Here is an 18,792-nt window from a genome sequence, read left to right as displayed (position 1 = left end):
GAGTAACCCCTGAGCATCACCGGGTGTGGCCCAAAAAAAATTGGACTGGAAAGATAGTACAGCGGGGAAGGCACTTGTGTTGCATGAGGTCAACCAATTCAATACCCAGCATTCCATATGGTCATCTTTAGGAGTAATTTTTTAGAACAAAGTCAGGAATAAGCCTGAAAATTTCTGAGTATGGCCCCCAAACAAAAAGAACAAAGGGAAATGACAAAAATTAAAGAAAGAAAGAAAGAAAGAAAGAAAGAAAGAAAGAAAGAAAGAAAGAAGGAAGGAAGGAAGGAAGGAAGGAAGGAAGGAAGGAAGGAAGGAAGGAAGGAAGGAAGGAAGGAAGGAAGGAAGGAAGGAAGGAAGGAAGGAAGGAAGGAAGGAAGGAAGGAAGAAGGAAGGAAGGAAGAAGGAAGGAAGGAAAGAAGGAAGGAAGAAAGAAGGAAGGAAGGAAGGAAGGAAGGAAGGAAGGAAGGAAGGAAGGAAGGAAGGAAGGAAGGAAGGAAGGAAGGAAGGAAGGAAGGAAGGAAGGAAAGAAGGAAGGAAGGAAAGAAGGAAGGAAGGAAGGAAGGAAGGAAGGAAGGAAGGAAGGAAGGAAGGAAGGAAGGAAGGAAGGAAGAAGGAAGAAAGAAAGAAAGAAAGAAAGAAAGAAAGAAAGAAAGAAAGAAAGAAAGAAAGAAAGAAAGAAAGAAAGAAAGAAAGAAAGAAAGAAAGAAAGAAAGAAAGAAAGAAAGAAAGAAAGAAAGAAAGAAAGAAAGAAAGAAAGAAAGAAAGAAAGAAAGAAAGAAAGAAAGAAAGAAAGAAAGAAAGAAAGAAAGAAAGAAAGAAAGAAAGAAAGAAAGAAAGAAAGAAAGAAAGAAAGAAAGAAAGAAAGAAAGAAAGAAAGAAAGAAAGAAAGAAAGAAAGAAAGAAAAAGAAAGAAAGAAAGAAAGAAAGAAAGAAAGAAAGAAAGAAAGAAAGAAAGAAAGAAAGAAAGAAAGAAAGAAAGAAAGAAAGAAAGAAAGAAAGAAAGAAAGAAAGAAAGAAAGAAAGAAAGAAAGAAAGAAAGAAAGAAAGAAAGAAAGAAAGAAAGAAAGAAAGAAAGAAAGAAAAGAAAAGACCATGGTAGGTGATATAAAAATAATCAATAGATTAAAAAAAAATTTTAAATAATCGATAGAAACTTTGAACATCAGATTAATAGCAGCTGAGAAATATCAAAGAACTCCAAAATTAAATGAAAGAAACCATTAGAAAGCAATAAAAAGGTGGAAAATAAATTTAAACAATGTCAAAAACATGTCCAAAAACTATAGGATGAGTTCAAGAGAAATAGTATAAAAACCACACCCATCAAATTCCCATTTGTTATTCACTCAACAGATTCTTGTTGATATTAATTTTATGAAGGTGATGGTATGTTAGAATGGGTTGAAAGGCAAAAATAGAGAGCAATTATTCATTGTAGCACCCAGGACATTAGCTAAAAGATAAAATCAACCTAGGTGTATAAAAGATGAAAGGATTATAAAGATATGGTATGTATACACAACAGAATGTTATCTAGCTGCAAAAACAATAAAATCAATCATGCAATTCATTACAACTTGGGTGGAACTGAAGAATATCATGTTGAATGAAGTAAAGCCAGAAAAAACAAAAGGAGAAAAAAAAACACAGAATGATCTCACTTATCTGCAGTACATAGAACAAATGGATGAAGGAATGCAAGGTGTTAATTGAAAGACATCACCCTTGACTCCAGAATATAGGTAGAAGTAGGACAGAGAGGGAAAGAAATCAAGGAGAGAAGCAAGAATAAGCAGACGGGCAATGAAGTTCAGGAATCAAGGACTCCAGTGCATTGGTTGTAGGGAGGAGGGTTAGAGCTCTATATTCAAACCACGCAGTCAACAACACTGAAAATGTAAGATTAAAAGTATGACAATGAAACTCAAAAATTTAAAGGAGACAAAAGAGGGAGAAATGGAAGGAAACTTGGGGACACTGGTGGAGAAAAGTTGACGCTGGTGGTGGGACTGGTGCTGAAACATTTTCTGTCTAAAACTCAGCTATAAATAACATCATAAATCACATTGCCTTATAAAATAAATAAATAAATAAATAATTTAAATAAAGGGGTGAATAAATATGAAATATTAAAAGATAAAATGGACATAATTTATTGCTGAATTAGAAAAGAAACTTTTGCCAGTGGAATAGAGAAGACTGAGTCTTATACAAAAATCTCAATCATAACAAATTTACTTTGGGACTGGAGTGGTGGCACTAAGTGGTAAAGCATCTGCCTTGTAAGCACGCTAGCCTATGATGGACCACGGTTCGATCCCCTGGCATCCCATATAGTCCCCCAAGCCAGGGGCAATTTCTGAGCGCATAGCCAGGAGTAACCCCTGAGCATCACCGGGTGTGGCCCAAACACAAAAACAAAAATAAATTTACTTCATATTGTTTGAACCAACAAAATGAAAGACCAAAAGGAATCGTCTCAAAGAGAGGTGTTGGAAAGACACATTGGAGACTATGTATAGTATTATGAAATATAATATAAAACTAACTAAAGATATATGTGTGATTAATAATGCCAACTTATCCTAAGGGTCCAGCAAGATGAGGGATGGAAAAAACTATTGGGCCTAGCACAAGGAAGTCACTGAGGAATTCAGTGTTTACAAAAGCAAGATTCTAGTGAAAATGCAAAAACAGCAGCAAGATACATAAGCCTATTTTAATGTCCAGCATTTCTTGCCTCTTTCTATCATAGACTAGCTAGTACAATTTTCAAAGATACAGTCTTTATTCAAGATCTGTCAATCTAAAGATATAATATTAACACCTCCACATAAGCCAGTATAACTCAAACCAATCATGTGATGCTTGCTAATTTGCAACCTTATTAATTAATAAGCAGCCTGGCTCAGTGGAACAGTTAACTATTGCCCAATTTGTATAGAATTTGAATGCAAATTGTTTCCCAAGGTCATGCATTCAATCTGTGGTTTAACATTAAAAAAAAAAAAAAAAAAAGAAAGAAACTACCAGATTCCTCAATTCCAGTCTTGAGCAGAATTAAGCAACCCAGACACTGAGTTGCCATGTGCTCTAAGGAAAAAAAAATCACTTTCCAGGGGCTGGAGAGATGGCATGGAAGTAAGGTGTTTGCCTTGCATACAGAAGGTCAGTGGTTCGAATCCCAGCATCCCATATGGTCCCCCGAGCCTGCCAGGAGCAATTTCTTTTTTTTTCTTTTTTCTTTTTTTTTTTTTTTTTTTTTTTTTTTTGTGGTTTTTGGGTCACACCCGGCAGTGCTCAGGGGTTATTCCTGGCTCCAGGCTCAGAAATTGCTCCTGGCAGGCACGGGGGACCATATGGGACGCTGGGATTCGAACCGATGACCTCCTGCATGAAAGGCAAACGCCTTACCTCCATGCTATCTCTCCGGCCCCCAGGAGCAATTTCTTTTTTTTTTTTTTTTTTTTTTTTTTTTTTTGGTTTTTGGGCCACACCCGGTAACGCTCAGGGGTTACTCCTGGCTATGCGCTCAGAAGTTGCTCCTGGCTTGGGGGACCATATGGGACACCGGGGGATCGAACCGCGGTCCGTCCAAGGCAGCGCTGGCAAGGCAGGCACCTTACCTTTAGCGCCACCACCCGGCCCCCCAGGAGCAATTTCTGAGCATAGAGCCAGGAGTAACCCCTGAGCGCAGCCCAGTGTGATCTCCGCCCCCCCCAAAAAAAAAAAAAAACAATCACTTTCCTTTGTGGTTAACCTCAGTGTAAACTGAGGTTGTTTAACCCCCAACTGTAAAGTGAAGAGCTTTGACTACATTCCCTCCATATTTTCTTTCTTTTTTTTATAAATATTTTTATTTTGACCAAAGTGGATTCCATATTTCCTTTCAATAATAAAAATTTGCTAAGTTTTACTATAGCTTCCTAGTCTATACCTTTGCATGTTACTCTCCTGAGACACCATCCCCAACCTAACAAAATTTGCATTTCTTGATCCAGAATAAGATTTTGTTTCCTCAGCATGAAGCACGAACAATAAGAAGTTCACAATTATTTCCCAAAATTCTAACTGTTCTGGACTCTTAAGTCTCAAAAACATTCCTTATAGTGAGAAGGTGCCTTGTATCCCATCCTTCTTCTGCTTAAAACTTCATTCTGAGGGCCTAGAGAGATAGCACAGCGGCGCTTGCCTTGCAAGCAGCCAATCCAGGACCAAAGGTGGTTGGTTCGAATCCCCGTGTCCCATATGGTCCCCTGTGCCTGCCAGGAGCTATTTCTGAGCAGATAGCCAGGAATAATCCCTCAGCACTGCCAGGTGTGGCCCAAAAACAAAAACAAAAAAACTTTATTCTGAAATTTAACATCACTCCTTAACCTCTCTATGTCTTTCTTTGGAACAGTGTAGAAGTGAACTCAATCTCCTAGGTCAAATTTCACTTAGACTAAGCCTTTCTTTCAACATCTGTGAGAGAGTTTTGAAAGATCTTCTAAATGAGCACTGAAGTCATCTTTTTCCCTAACACATTTTCAAATAATCTCTATTCCAATCCTGACGGAGAGATAAGTTCCAGGTCTCAGAGAGTTCATCAAAATCATGTTTCTTTTCGATTGAGAGAATACATGAGACTAGAATGACTTTTCTCAGTGTCAACCTCACCCCAAGGAACAGAAGTAATTTTACACAAATGGACTCCCAAATTATAATAAAGCATAAACCGAATCTCTCTTCCAGGAAAACCCCAACCAGAAATAATGATTCTCACCATTTGGCATGAGTTTTACCACCAAAGTTGGATAGGCAATGTTGGAGCAGCCAACCTTGGTATTGCAATAACTTTCACATTCTGAGGGAACAGTGCAGGCAACACGATCTGGAGAGAGAGATGAAGGATCTTGTCAGCAAGGAGACACTAGAAAAATCATTCCAAAATTTGTTTCTTTAAATAAGGTTGCATTCCAAAAAATTGTCCTGCCCAAGTCAGAAAGAATTTCAACATTTGAATTTCAGAAATTGTCCCACAGAGTATTGCTCCCAGATGAATCTCTCCATGACTCTGCCATGCTGCTCCTCACCATCCCTAGGCTCTGAGTGGGGAAAAAATACTCAATTCCTAAGCAGAGGATGAGGTAAGCAAAGAAGTGCTCAAAAGAAGAGACAAAAGGAGGTGCAGGGCTTGGAGAGATAATACAAGAATTAAAGCACATGCCTTGCATGCAGTAGATCCATTTTTTATTCCCTAGCATTATCTGAGCATTGCTAAGTGCATCCTTACTGGGTTCCTGCACTGCCAGGTTGGCCCAAATAATCCCTAGCACTGCAGGGTTGGAGGAGGATTATATTCTCAAACCCTTGCATTAGTCCTTCTGGAAAGAACTCTCTGGCCTTTTGAGCACCACTTGGGCAACTCTCTCCTGAAAAAAAAATGAAAAGTAGGCTCAGTTCTTAGACTTTCGTATTATCCTGGAATTAAGCAGCTCTATTGATTAGTTCCTCTTGGTCTCCTACTTTTGGGGTTCATTTTAAACAGTTCTTGCAAATCAGACTGAAATAACCAGACAACTTAGGGCTGGTAAGTAGAGCTTCCGAGATGTGAAGTATCAAAGGGAGAGATAAAAAAAAAAAAAAAAGGTTTCCTGGGCCTGGAGAGATAGCACAGCGGCGTTTGCCTTGCAAGCAGCCGATCCAGAATCAAAGGTGGTTGGTTCGAATCCCGGTGTCCCATATGGTCTCCCATGCCTGCCAGAAGCTATTTCTGAGCAGACAGCCAGAAGTAACCCCTGAGCAATGCCGGGTGTGGCCCCAAAAAAAAACGAAAGAAGAAAGAAAGAAAGAAAGAAAGAAAGAAAGAAAGAAAGAAAGAAAGAAAGAAAGAAAGAAAGAAAGAAAGAAAGAAAGAAAGAAAGAAAGAAAGAAAGAAAGAAAGAAAGAAAGAAAGAAAGAAAGAAAGAAAGAAAGAAAGAAAGAAAGAAAGAAAGAAAGAAAGAAAGAAAGAAAGAAAGAAAGAAAGAAAGAAAGAAAGAAAGAAAGAAAGAAAGAAAGAAAGAGAGAGAGAAAGAAACAAAGAAAGAAAGAAAGAAAGAAAGAAAGAAGGAAGGAAGGAAGGAAGGAAGGAAGGAAGGAAGGAAGGAAGGAAGGAAGGAAGGAAGGAAGGAAGGAAGGAAGGAAGGAAGGAAGGAAGGAAGGAAGGAAGGAAGAAAGGAAGGAAGGAAGGAAGGAAGGAAGGAAGGAAGGAAGGAAGGAAGGAAGGAAGGAAGGAAGGAAGAAAGGAAGGAAGAAAGGAAGAAAGAAAGAAAGGAAGGAAGGAAGGAAGAAAGAAAGGAAGGAAGGAAGGAAGGAAGGAAGGAAGGAAGGAAGGAAGGAAGGAAGGAAGGAAGGAAGGAAGGAAGGAAGGAAGGAGGAAAGGAGGAAGGAAAGAGGAAGAAAGAAAGAAAGAAAGAAAGAAAGAAAGAAAGAAAGAAAGAAAGAAAGAAAGAAAGAAAGAAAGAAAGAAAGAAAGAAAGAAAGAAAGAAAGAAAGAAAGAAAGAAAGAAAGAAAGAAAGAAAGAAAGAAAGAAAGAAAGAAAGAAAGAAAGAAAGAAAGAAAGAAAGAAAGAAAGAAAGAAAGAAAGAAAGAAAGAAAGAAAAATAAAGAAAGAAAGAAGTTGCCTGTTTACATAAAGAGAAATAATCTAGAAACATAGAGAAAATGCTAGAAATTTCTTTTGTTTGTTTTTTGGGTCACACCCAGCAGCACTCAGGGGTTATTCCTGGCTCTGCTTCAGAAATTGCTCCTGGCTGGCACGGGGGACCATATGGGATGCTAGGATTCAAACTACCGACAGTCCTGGATCAGCTGTGTGCAGGGCAAACACTCTACCGCTATGTTATCTCTCTGGCCCCAATGCTAGAAATTTCTTTTTTTTTTTTTTTTTTTTTTTTGGTTTTTGGGCCACACCCAGCGGTGCTCAGGGGTTACTCCTGGCTGTCTGCTCAGAAATAGCTCCTGGCAGGCACAGGGGACCATATGGGACACCGGGATTCGAACCAACCACCTTTGGTCCTGGATCGGCTGCTTGCAAGGCAAACGCCTCTGTGCTATCTCTCCGGGCCCAATTTTTTGGGTTTTTTTGGTTTTTTTTTTTGGGCCACACCCTGTGAGGCTCAGGGGTTACTCCTGGATATGCGCTCAGAAGTTGCTCCTGGCTTCTTGGGGGACCATATGGGATGCCGGGGGATCGAACCGTGGTCCGTCCTAGGCTAGCTCAGGCAAGGCAGGCACCTTACCTCCAGCGCCACCGCCCGGCCCTGCTAGAAATTTCTATACAATGTAAGTCAAAAACATATAGGAGATATCTGCTATAGTTAGATTATTCAATGTTCCCCGAATGGCAGCAAATTATATTATACTATCTCAAATCTTTTATTTGTGCTATATCTATTGCAATGTAAACTATTTATTCAGGAATAATTTCCTCATGACCAGTGAATTAGAGTGGAAGTGTCAGCACTTTTATTTTTTTTTAATGTGGAGAAATAGCGCTTCTAAACTTTAATATTGGGACAAGTAATAAGAGTCCCTAAACAATTCATTTTGTCCTAGTTATGAAAGTTCACAAAACTATCACTCCATGATGTGCTCTATTTTCTCTTCTCTTTTTCTCCTATTCTTGGCATTCTTTCTTTCTGTCTGTCTTTCTCTTTCCATTTTCCTGGTTACTTTGACATTTAATGGCCAATAAAACAGAAAATGTGCACATGGCAATACTAACAAGGCCTCAAAAAGTTCAGGAAAGAATATTCACTCTGGAGAACAAAATTCAGGACTCAGGGTTTCTGCAAAAGTATGGTATAGGGAGAAAAGCTCTGAGTTACGGGCAGAGACAGCAAGAGTCCTTTGACACTAATGACATTGTTGACATTATGATAACCTAAGAGCAAAAGGCAAAAAGTGGGCAACTCCATACTAAACAAAGTTACTGCATCAAGAAACTTGCAAAAAGAGGGAAATTGGGGCCAACAAGATAGCATGGAGGTAAGGCATTTGACTTGCATGCAGAAGGTCAGTGGTTTAAATCTTGGCATCCCATGTGGTCCCCTAAGCCTGCCAGGAGGGATTTCTGAGCGTAGAGCCAGGAATAACCCCTGAGTGCTGCTGGGTATGACAAAAAAAAAAAAAAGGAGGGAATCACCAGGGGTAATATCACTACATGTTCTGTGACCTCAAGTTGCCACAGTATCCGGAGAGGTGACAATAATAGTCATTGTGGCAATGAAAGAGCAGGGAAGAATGAGACTTCCACAGTGATTTGGCATCAAAATATAGGAAAGAGAGACTGTAAAGCCCCAGCAGAAGGCATCACCTGTATACAGAATACGGCTGATCATCCCTGGCATCACCATGAGGAACATGGGCAGCAGTTTCAGGTACCCACACATGATGCAACCAGCCTTCACATGAGACATATTTTTTGCTGAGAGACAGCGCTGGACAATGACCTGCCAGGGAAAGCCCAGAGAGAAAGAGGTGAAATCCAGGGACCCTGAAACTCTCTCTGAATGCCACATAGTCCCTACCCACCCTATCCTGTACCCTTGACCTGACATTCCCAGGTCATTAAGACTCAGTAACCATCAGATTATCTGAGCTCTTCCCAACCTTCCCAACCACAGAAGTCGCATGCAGACAACCTAGGAAAGCCTCTATAGCCCTGAAGAGAGCATTATGAACCATTATGAAAGTTCAAGATGGGTACCTGATCTGTGCACCAGTACCACAGGGCAAGAATGGACAGCCCAAAGATGAGCCCAGGCCATGGTAGGTCCCCCGTGAGGGGATTTCGGAAGATGTGGAAGGAATCTGGCCTGGGGGTGTAGCATTCTTCCTTGATGGTGATGTTTCCATAAGAAGTCACAGATGGAATGGCTGTCATGTACCTGGTCATGAAAGACTCATAGCCCCCCACTTCATAAAAAGCTGGAAAACATGGATAACACAAAATTAGCATTCTTAACCCCCCTCCCTGATAGCAGTTTCCTCCTGAGACTGCCAGAGAAACTGAAAGCAATCAATCTCTGAAAAAGTCCACTTACCAAAACCAGTCAGGATGAAAGACCCCACCAGCATGATTGCTGTCTGCAAGGTATCTGTGTAAATCACAGCTGCCAGACCCCCTATGTGGAAAAGGAGATAACTCATAGTCTTGAAGAGCCACTTGCTAGCCAGTACCTCTCTCTACCCTCCACCTTCTGAGTATGACCTTCAGAAGTATGACTTCTGAGTATGTGTCTCACACACACACACACACACACTCTCACACACACACACACACACACACACACACACACACACACACACACACACACACACACTCTTTTTCTTCCTTCCTGCTTTTTCTATTACAGCAGTCTTCTACCCAGTATGTTCTGATGTCTACTTAGCACCAAAATTGCTGAGGAGTTCTTGGGGTAAGGAAAATTCTTCCTCCTCCCTATTTGAGGAGGAAGAGCTTTATATAACACCTTTGAGCTAGAAGATGGTAAAGAGAAGCATCTCCTACAAACAAAAGCAAAAAGGTGAAAGAACTGAATGTAATATATGAGGACACTAACAAATCAGCATATTCCAAAGGGCTACTTGTATGTCCAATCTCTCTTTTTTCCGTTCCTACATCATTTAACTCCTGTTCCTAAAGTTAGGGGGAAGAAGAGATTGCCCCAATTGAATGACAAGTTTCATCATTGTATCTGGCACCCACCCAGGACAGATTAACACCCAGAAATGGTGCCCCCAACTGTGTTTCATGTCATCAGCCTCTCTAGTCACTTCTTAGAATCTTCCTCTAAAGTCTCTTTGTAGATAGTATTTCCTGCTTTCTTTCCTACAGTGTATCCTAGGTCCCATTAGATCAAATCCAAGGCCCTGTACTATAACTTCATATGAACTATCAAAATTTAACAACCATGGGCCGGAGAGATAGCATGGAGGTAAGGCATTTGCCTTGCATGCAGAAGGATGGTGGTTCGAATTCCTGCATCCCATATGGTCCCCTGAGCCTGCCAGGAGCGATTTCTGAGCATAGAGCCAGGAGTAACCTCTGAGCGCTGCTAGTTGTGACCCGAAACCAAAATAAATAAATAAATAAATAACAATCCTAACACACACACATGCATACACACACGAATACACACACATGCGCGCACGCACGCACGCACACACATCAAGTCCCCTTCGACCACTCTCCTGCCTTCTTCCACACCTGTCATGAGTTCTGCCTCCATTCCTTTTCTCTCACCTATCCCTGCAGTTGATACTGGTTCTCTTTTCTGATTTTCCCAATTTAACTAAGTCCTCTCCACAACCAATAAAATCAATCTCTGCCCAACCTTATGCAAGAAATTGTCCTACTCTTTCAGACAACATTGGAGTTTACTGGGGCCACCTATCTAGCTTGTTAGGGAGTTGGAATCAAACAAAAGCCCCATTCTAGACATATTTTCTGGAAATATTCTCATTCACATCCTTGTACCCTTCACTAATATTCAACCAAGGTGGAAGCAGCTGGATCATTTGGATGAACTCACCAGTGATTGTGTAAAGGGCGGTGATAGCCAATAAGAGAAAGATAGCCAGGTACAGATTGAGGCCCAAAGCCAAGTTGATAAATATGGCGCCAGAGAAGATGTCTGCCTAGAAGGAGAAGGGGAGAGTTATGGGTGATAGTGGCCAGATGGCTATAGTGTGTACCCATGCAGGGCCTGACTGAGGCCCTGTAGCTGCAGGACAAGAAAATGAGCTTAAAGGTATTAGCAAAACTCATCTCCCTGGCATTGTTAATGCCTAAAACTTCTAGGACCTAGTGTCAGCCAGCAACTCTTTGCCCTAGGACTAAAATACAAAGAACAATTAAAGATTCATATTTTAATTCCTACCTAAGAAAGAAGCATTTGGTGAAGGGAAGTGGACACTGGTGAAGAGTTCCATGTTGAAAAAAAAATAAGAAAGAAAGAAGATAGGCTAAGGGCCGGAGCGATGGCACAGCAGGAGGGCGTTTGTCTTGCATATGGCTGACCCAGAACGGACCACAGTTCGATCCCCTGGCATCCCATATGGTTCCCCTGAGCCAGGAGCGATTTCTGAGCACAGAGCCAGGAGTAACCCCTGAGCATCACCTGGTGTGCCCCCCCACCCAAAAGTGAAATAAGGTAGGCTAGAAATGTTATAGGACAGAATGCTTCTTGATAAGGCAGGGAACTAAATATGGAACTAATATGGAAGCATATATTATTCACAGGCACACATGGAGGAATAATTAAGTCTTGATTTTAGAGCCCCAATGAATTTGGCCACAAAGTAGAAACTGTAGTCAAGAATCCACACCAGTATTGCACATCTGAGCCCGTACATGAAATGCATTTCACTTTTCCATCCTATAAATTACATGCCCACTGGTTCCAAATGTTTTCCATAATTTTCCCCCCCAAAGTTCCTTGATTGTTCATGAACTGGATCTAATCACAAAGCCACTTATCTTTTCTTCTAACCCATCACAAATTATTCACATCTAGACACACACAAGCACATGCATGTGGACACACATGTGAAACTAATTTTCTTGTGCACTTTTAAATACCTAAAGGCCTTCTACTGTTAGTTGACCATTCTTTCCTTTTGCCCATGAATCATGAAATCGTCTGTTGTATTTTAATGTGAGTGCCTAACTGGTACCATCGATGGTGTAATTCTTTTACATGTTACATGCTCTGTGAGCCACAGTGAGCTGGAAGTGAGCCAAGTTATAGAAACAATGCTCTGCCTGTTGGACCGCTCCCTTCTCTTTCAGATCTTTTATACACCCAGTATACAACTGCTATTCTTTACTCATAATCCTCTCAGATCCTACTCACTTATACTGTAAGATCATTAACTGTCTCTTAATTTTTTCCCAAGTCTTAAATATTAACTCACTCTTTACTGGAGAGGGGGGAAACTGAGAAGACAGAGGGAAATATAATGCCAAAAAGTTTAGATTTGTATCAGAAAACCTTTTTCTTCTGGCTTTTTTCTTATTCAATCCCCAAAATCCCCTCTTACTCTCTCTTTCTCTCCTCTCTTTCTCTTTTTTATCTCTCTCCCTCTTCTCTCCTCTCTACCTCAGTTTCCCAATAATGTTAAAACTTTAGCAGAGACATGGAACTAGATGAATGTCTCATTCTGTCATTTAGTGCTTTCATCCCACCCAAATAAAAGCAAAATTATGAGAACATAGACTCTGAGACTAGAAAGACTGGGGTTTCAATCCTGATTTTGCCATATGTTAGCTGTGTGATCTGGACTAAGACTCTATTCTCTCTTCCATGAAGTAGAAAATAAAATACAGTTCTCTTATTTAACTGGAGGTGGTATAAAGGCAAAGGAGAGTAAAGAAAGAGACTAGTAGTAAAGAAAGGATAGCTATCACCTTTCTTGGGTGTTATTTCAGGAATCATTGACTCTGAGAAGCATGTGGAGCAGATAGGACATTGGCCAAGACTTCTAACAAGAAGCCTCTGAAATCAGAGAGAAATAAAACCTACAATGTAAACTACTGCAAGCAAAATTTTTAAAAAGTTGCAATCCAGGGGAAAGGTTCTGAATCTAAGCAGAAGAAAGCTGCCTATCAACTAGGTGGGTGCTCCCAAGTCAAAGGAGGTTTAATAAGTAACCCAAATAACACGTTAGGTGACTGGAAAGGCAGGGCCAGAGACTAGGCATTTGATTTATTTCTGTAACTATCCTTAGACCAGCAGTGAGGGCAAAAAGTGCCCTTTCCATGACAACTACAGTCAACAGATATTTGCCCAACTGAACTATGGACTTGGAGAAGGCATGATTCCAAAAAGGTAGATTCTAGTGATCGTTAGGCATATACAATATCACAAGTTAAACCAAGGAGCTATCTCAGTGCAACATCACAACAGCTTCAGGATGACTTCCTGCCCATCTCTGCTTACATCCCTCTTTCTTCAGAGACATCTCCCTTTCCCTTCCTCAGGAAACATACTCTCAGCACATTTCAACCCAGGCTCTCTGTATACTCTCTAATAAAATAGGGCTAAAATTTCAAGATTTTTTAACTTGCAATTAAAAAAGTAATCATAAAACAGGGTAATAGAAAATGAAGGTGCTGTAATCATTACATTAGTAGGAAAGTACAAAGGTGCCAAAGTAATAGTAGTAGTTTGAGTCAGGAAGTTGGTCAGAGAGGCAACAGTCATCTTGGATGTCAGTCCAAGTCTAAGACAAAGTACTATTGAACCTATCAACAGAAAGCATTGTTTTCACTAAGTTATGTAGTTATGTATGGTGAGAGGACACACTGGTGCTAGAAAAACTGGTTATCCTCATGCAATAGAATAAAGTTAGATACCTGACCTTATAACACATACAAAAATAACTCCAAATTGATCAAAGTAATAAATAATAGTCGAATTCACATGAATATTAGGATCTTCAAGGTCTTGGATAGGGCTAAAGATTATCAGAAATGCCACAAAACCATAAGCAGCAGCCAAAAAATGAACTTCATTGAAATTTAAGCTGTTTATACATCAGAAAACACTACCAAAAAATGAAAAGACAACATACAGTCCAGGATAAAATATTTGAAAGTCCTGTATCTGATGAGCATCTATTAAAAAAAATAAAATTACAACACAGAGCGATAGTACAGCAGGTAGGGCACTTGCCTTGCATGAGGCAGACCTGGGTTTGAACACCAGCACCCGTAAAATCCACCAAGACCACCAGAAGGGATTTCTGAGTGCAGAACATGAATAACCACTGAGTGCCACTGGGTGTGCCCCAATAGCTTTGTCCTCCAAGAAACAAAAATACTCATATAAAATCATCAAATAAAATGAAGGGAGTCGATTGATTCCTAGCACATTCCATTACGGAATTGTCCACATACCAATTTGAGGTGTGTATTCCCTTTCTTTTATAACATGGAGTTCCTTCTTCCTTCACTTCTCTTCTTCCTCCTATTTTCTAAGTAAAACTACTTTGTTTCTGAGGCCAGGGCAATAGTACAGAGGGCAGGGCACTTGCCTTGCACAAGATCAATCCAGATTCTATCAATGGCAACCCATCTGGTTCCCTGAGCACTGCCAAAAGTCATTCCTAAGTACAAAGCCAGGAGTGACCCCCCAAGTATTGCTGAGTGTGAACCCAAAAAAGAATTTTTTATGAACAACTTTGTACATCACATGATTAATTTTTTACATTTAGTTTTTTTTTTTTTGTGGTTTTTTTGGGTCACACCCGGCAGTGCTCAGGGGTTATTCCTGGCTCCAGGCTCAGAAATTGCTCCTGGCAGGCACGGGGACCATATGGGGCGCCAGGATTCAAACCGATAACCTCCTGCATGAAAGGCAAACGCCTTACCTCCATGCTATCTCTCCAGCCCCTACATTTAGTTTATTTAGGCATCATGAATACAAAATTGCTCATCATTGGGTTTAATTAAGTTATAAAATGTATACCTCCCCTCCCCAATGCACATTTCCTGCCATCATTATCCCAAATTTCTTTCCCCCTCTGTCACCCTGCCTGCCTCTCAAGCAAGCATTTTACTTCTCTCTCTCTCTCTTTTTCTGTCTCTCTCAAAAAAAAAAAAAACGTTTTGCTTCAGAAAAATTTCTGATTTCTGCATCAGGGAGGATAGATCAAAAGATTGAAGTACATGCTTCACATGTTAGAGTCCTGGGTTGGATCCTCAGAAGTTCATGACACTCCCAAGTATGACCAGGAGTTGCCTCTAACACTACTCCAATTAGCATAGCTGTAAAATTCTCAACAAAATATCAACAATATTATAAAGTTCAACAATTACACATTAAAAGGTTCAGAGGACTGGAGCAACAGTGCAGTGGTTAAGGCACTTGCCTTACATGGTCTGACCAGGGTTGGATTCCACATGCCACTTATGGCCCACCATGCATAGTCAAGAATGATCTCTGAGCACAGAGCAAGGAGTAAGTCCTGAAAACTGCCAAGTGTGTCCAAACTTAAAAAAATAAATAAATAAATGAATGTACAAATAAATAAATAAATGATTCATATACAACTATCAAGTGGATTTATTCCAGGAATGCAAGGTTAATTCCTGTATAATAAATTTGATACACCATACTAATTGGAGGGGGCAGCACCTGGATATACTCGGGATACTCTTATTCTTCACTCAAAAATCACTCCTGGTGGGTCTCAGAGGACCATATGGGATGCCAGGGATTGAACCCAGGTGAGTTGTAAGCAAGGCAAACATATACTATCATACTATACTATTCTATCATTCTGGTCCTTATACTATGTTTGGTTTTGGGCCCACACCTAAAGTATTTAGTGGTTACTCCTGGCTCTATGCTCAGAAATCACTCCTGGCATGTGTGAGGGACCATATGGGATGCCAAGGATCGAACCCGGATTCATCCTGGGTCAACTATGTGCAAGGCAAATGTTCTACCACTGTGCTATTACTCCAGCCCCTAAACTGCTGCTTTTAAGTTGAGTAAATATGTGTATATATATTGGTTTTTGGGTCACACCCGGCAGCACTCAGGGGTTACTCCTGGCAGGCACGGAGGACCATATGGGATGCCAGGATTTGAACCACCGTCCTTCTGCATGAAAGGCAAACGCCTTACCTCCATGCTATCTCTCCGTCCCCTGACTATTATATTTAATAAACTGTAATGCACATTAGAAATTTTTCTGAAGATTAGATCTTAAGAAGTTCTCACAGAAAAACAATGGCATGGCAATATATGTTATGGAGAGTTGTTGGAATGGTTTTGTGACATATCCTATTATGTACGTTTATATTGTGTATATTTGAAACATTATATTTCAACTCTAAAAATAAGCAGTTTTTTCCATGTATCTCTTTGAACTTGTTTATTTTTCAAATGTCCCCACAGTCAAGGATAAGAAATTTCATGTGTTGGTTCTTTGATGCATGAAATAGAATTTTACCCAAAAGGATCAAGTTAATAGTAGCATATAGTGCTACCTCTTGGGATGAAAGAATGTGCTGGAGAGTGAGAGTGGGCAGATACAAAGATCCGGTGCCAAGGCATTTTCCACCCCAATGAAGCAATGGGCTCACCGAGATTTTAGTGAAAATGTAGAGCATCAAGGAGAGAACAGAGAGGTAGACTTGGATCCGCTTGCCTCCAAATCTCTTCCGAAGGTACTCTGGCATTGTCACCACCTACAATGAATTTAAGATAGATCACTTCTAGAGTAACTAGAAAACCCAGAACAAATCATGATCACTCACAAATGCATTAGAAGTATGAGCAATATTGAACTCTACTTGGCCAGACAAGCCTTCAAAATTACCAAATGGCCCCCTCCTATTGCCATTTGTTTATCTCAATAATATAATGCCCTATCACTGCAGAAGTAGATGAGTATTATCCCAAGACACAGAAAGTAGCTACCCAACAAACACTTTTGTAACAAATACATATGATATCTCTCTATCCTGGAAGGAGAAAGAATATACATATGTATATAATATGTGCATATGTTGTGTATATATTTTTCCATACAATGCACCTACGATGAGCAAGACATCACAACAATGATGGAATCTTTTCATATATTAATTAACATAAACAAGATGGATATCTTATTTCTGCTCTGTGCTTGTGCTTGCAAGCCTGCCCAACTATCATTTCAGTTTCTTTTACAAATCCCAACTATACTTATTCATGCCTCCAAAAGAGACAGACTGTCTTCTGTTTCTCCCATGCTGCTTCCAGCAACTAATGTACAAATTTATACCTAATAGGTTCACATCATGCACTCAATGCATGATGCTAAAATGTCTTATGCAAAAAATTAGACAGTCAGTCAAGACACTATTTGATAGTTTAACTCCAACTGCATGCATGAGCAACTGATGCATGTAAATGAAAGAGAATATTGCTTTTTTCCTCATGCTTTCCTTCGAGAGGCAAAGGCAGTTTATATGGTGAGCAAATGCATGGCAATGCCTTGTTAAGTATAAGCCCAGTATAAGAGGATGTGATACTTCAGAAGGCTCTGCATAGAATAAGGTTTGCTTAAGAGGGCCTTTCTGGCTGAGTAAACCACTGATTCAGTCAATATTTAGAAATTTTACAACCTAGAAAAGAAAAACAAGATACAAGCTTTCTCTGACACTTACCTCATAATATCTTCTTGGCCTTCCTCCATGCTACATATAATTTTACAATAAGAAATGGGCTAATAGAGCAGTTACTTACCCCAGCCTTGATGTAAATAGGGACAAATATCCAGCCCAACACAACTGTGAAAATCAGGGCCTAAAGGCAAAAGAGATAGAGTCAAACCAAGAGAAACCTTAGCCCTCAGCTAATTGCAGACCAATAACCTAGATTTTTGTTTTTGGACTTTGAGGGCAACTCTCTGGGTAGTGATCAGACATGGAAAGAAGTCTTTGTTGCCTGATTGGCCCACAGAAACAATTTGGGCAACAATGGAGGGGAGCCCAGGAAGCTTCTCATTGACATTACAGGTCTTGTCTCTTCCCTGGTTTACAAAGATAAAAGAAAAACCATCATCATAAAAGTATATAACCATCATCGGTTATATAATGGAGGTAATCTAAACACAAGGAAGTTAGCTTTTTTAAAAAACAATCATATTGGGGCCGGGCGGTGGCGCTGGAGGTAAGGTACCTGCCTTGCCGGCGCTAGCCTAGGACGGACCGCGGTTCGATCCCCCGGCGTCCCATATGGTCCCCCAAGAAGCCAGGAGCAACTTCTGAGCGCATAGCCAGGAGTAACCCCTGAGCGTCACAGGGTGTGGCCCAAAAACCAAAAAAAAAAAAAAAAAAAAAAAAAAAAAACAATCATATTTCTCATGCTACTCTGATGGAAAGAAAGCAAGACCTAGGTTTCCTAAAGTTGTATCCTTCTACATCCCTAAAAATTTCCCAAATATATAGAATGTCAGTGCATAGATTATACTGGCTGGCTACTAAAATTCCTTCTGGGTCTATGATAGGGTGCCTCAAATTTACTCACGTTCCATTCAAATCCCCCTGTGGCAATGCCAGCAGCTGCTCCAGTCCCAGCCAATCCCACGAAGTGACCACTTCCAATGTTACTGGCAAAAAGAGAGGCCCCAATCTGTAAATATAAATATTAAGTCAATTGAGGTTCTAAGCTCTATCAGGACACTCAATGTAAACCAAATATATATATTCCAGTCAAGAGAAAAGTTGGAAAGAGCAGAACAGGAACTTAGCAACCCTAAGATTCAGGACTTTAGTAACTAGATGGTTATGATGCTTCAAGAAGGAAAACTGGCCTGTGTTATCCCTTGATAATGTATTTCTCCCTTTCTGTCCCCTCATGTCTCTAGACAAGTAAATTCCTTTCAGTAAAAATAATCTTGCTTCACTAAAATGTATATATTAGGAAAAACCACATGCTTTGTTGCACTAAGCAGAGAAACAGTACAATGGGTAGGATGCTTGCCTCACACATGGACAACCCAAGGTTGTGTCTCTGGCATTCCATAGGTATGCCAGAAGTACTTTGTGAGCACATAGCCAAGAGTAACTGTTGAGCATAGCTGAAGCTGAGTGTGCTGGCACCCCCCAAAAAAGAGCTTTTTTTTTAATGTTTTAGTGACTTATTTTCACACTAAGTATGCCTGCAATAATATTCTAATGTTTTTGTTTACAGAAGTCTATAAAGAAAGGAGTTGGATGCTCCACAACACACATTACAGTCCTCTATACTCTAAACTCTTAT

At 40.2% G+C, this 18,792-nt stretch overlaps 1 protein-coding gene across 3 annotated transcripts in view; it reads right to left on the bottom strand.

Moving 5' to 3' along the window:
* Positions 1-17,324, bottom strand: part of SLC5A1 (solute carrier family 5 member 1) — a 34,849-nt gene extending 17,525 nt beyond the window's left edge. For all 3 annotated transcript variants that reach the window (XM_049788985.1, XM_049788986.1, XM_049788987.1), the window contains exons 1-7: positions 17,275-17,324; positions 16,128-16,232; positions 10,564-10,669; positions 9,073-9,153; positions 8,736-8,956; positions 8,343-8,478; positions 4,766-4,873 (exon numbers count right to left, since the gene is read on the bottom strand). In XM_049788985.1, coding sequence (XP_049644942.1) covers positions 4,766-4,873; positions 8,343-8,478; positions 8,736-8,956; positions 9,073-9,153; positions 10,564-10,669; positions 16,128-16,223 — 748 coding nt within the window. In that variant the 5' untranslated portion in view covers positions 16,224-16,232; positions 17,275-17,324. The remainder of the gene's footprint in view (positions 1-4,765; positions 4,874-8,342; positions 8,479-8,735; positions 8,957-9,072; positions 9,154-10,563; positions 10,670-16,127; positions 16,233-17,274) is intronic.
* Between the last annotated feature and the right edge of the window lie 1,468 nt (positions 17,325-18,792).

Source organism: Suncus etruscus, chromosome 15 (assembly GCF_024139225.1).
Source record: "Suncus etruscus isolate mSunEtr1 chromosome 15, mSunEtr1.pri.cur, whole genome shotgun sequence".
Taxonomy (NCBI): domain Eukaryota; kingdom Metazoa; phylum Chordata; class Mammalia; order Eulipotyphla; family Soricidae; genus Suncus; species Suncus etruscus.
Note: the sequence above shows the minus strand (reverse complement) of the source record. Positions and strands in the feature narration are given on the sequence as shown.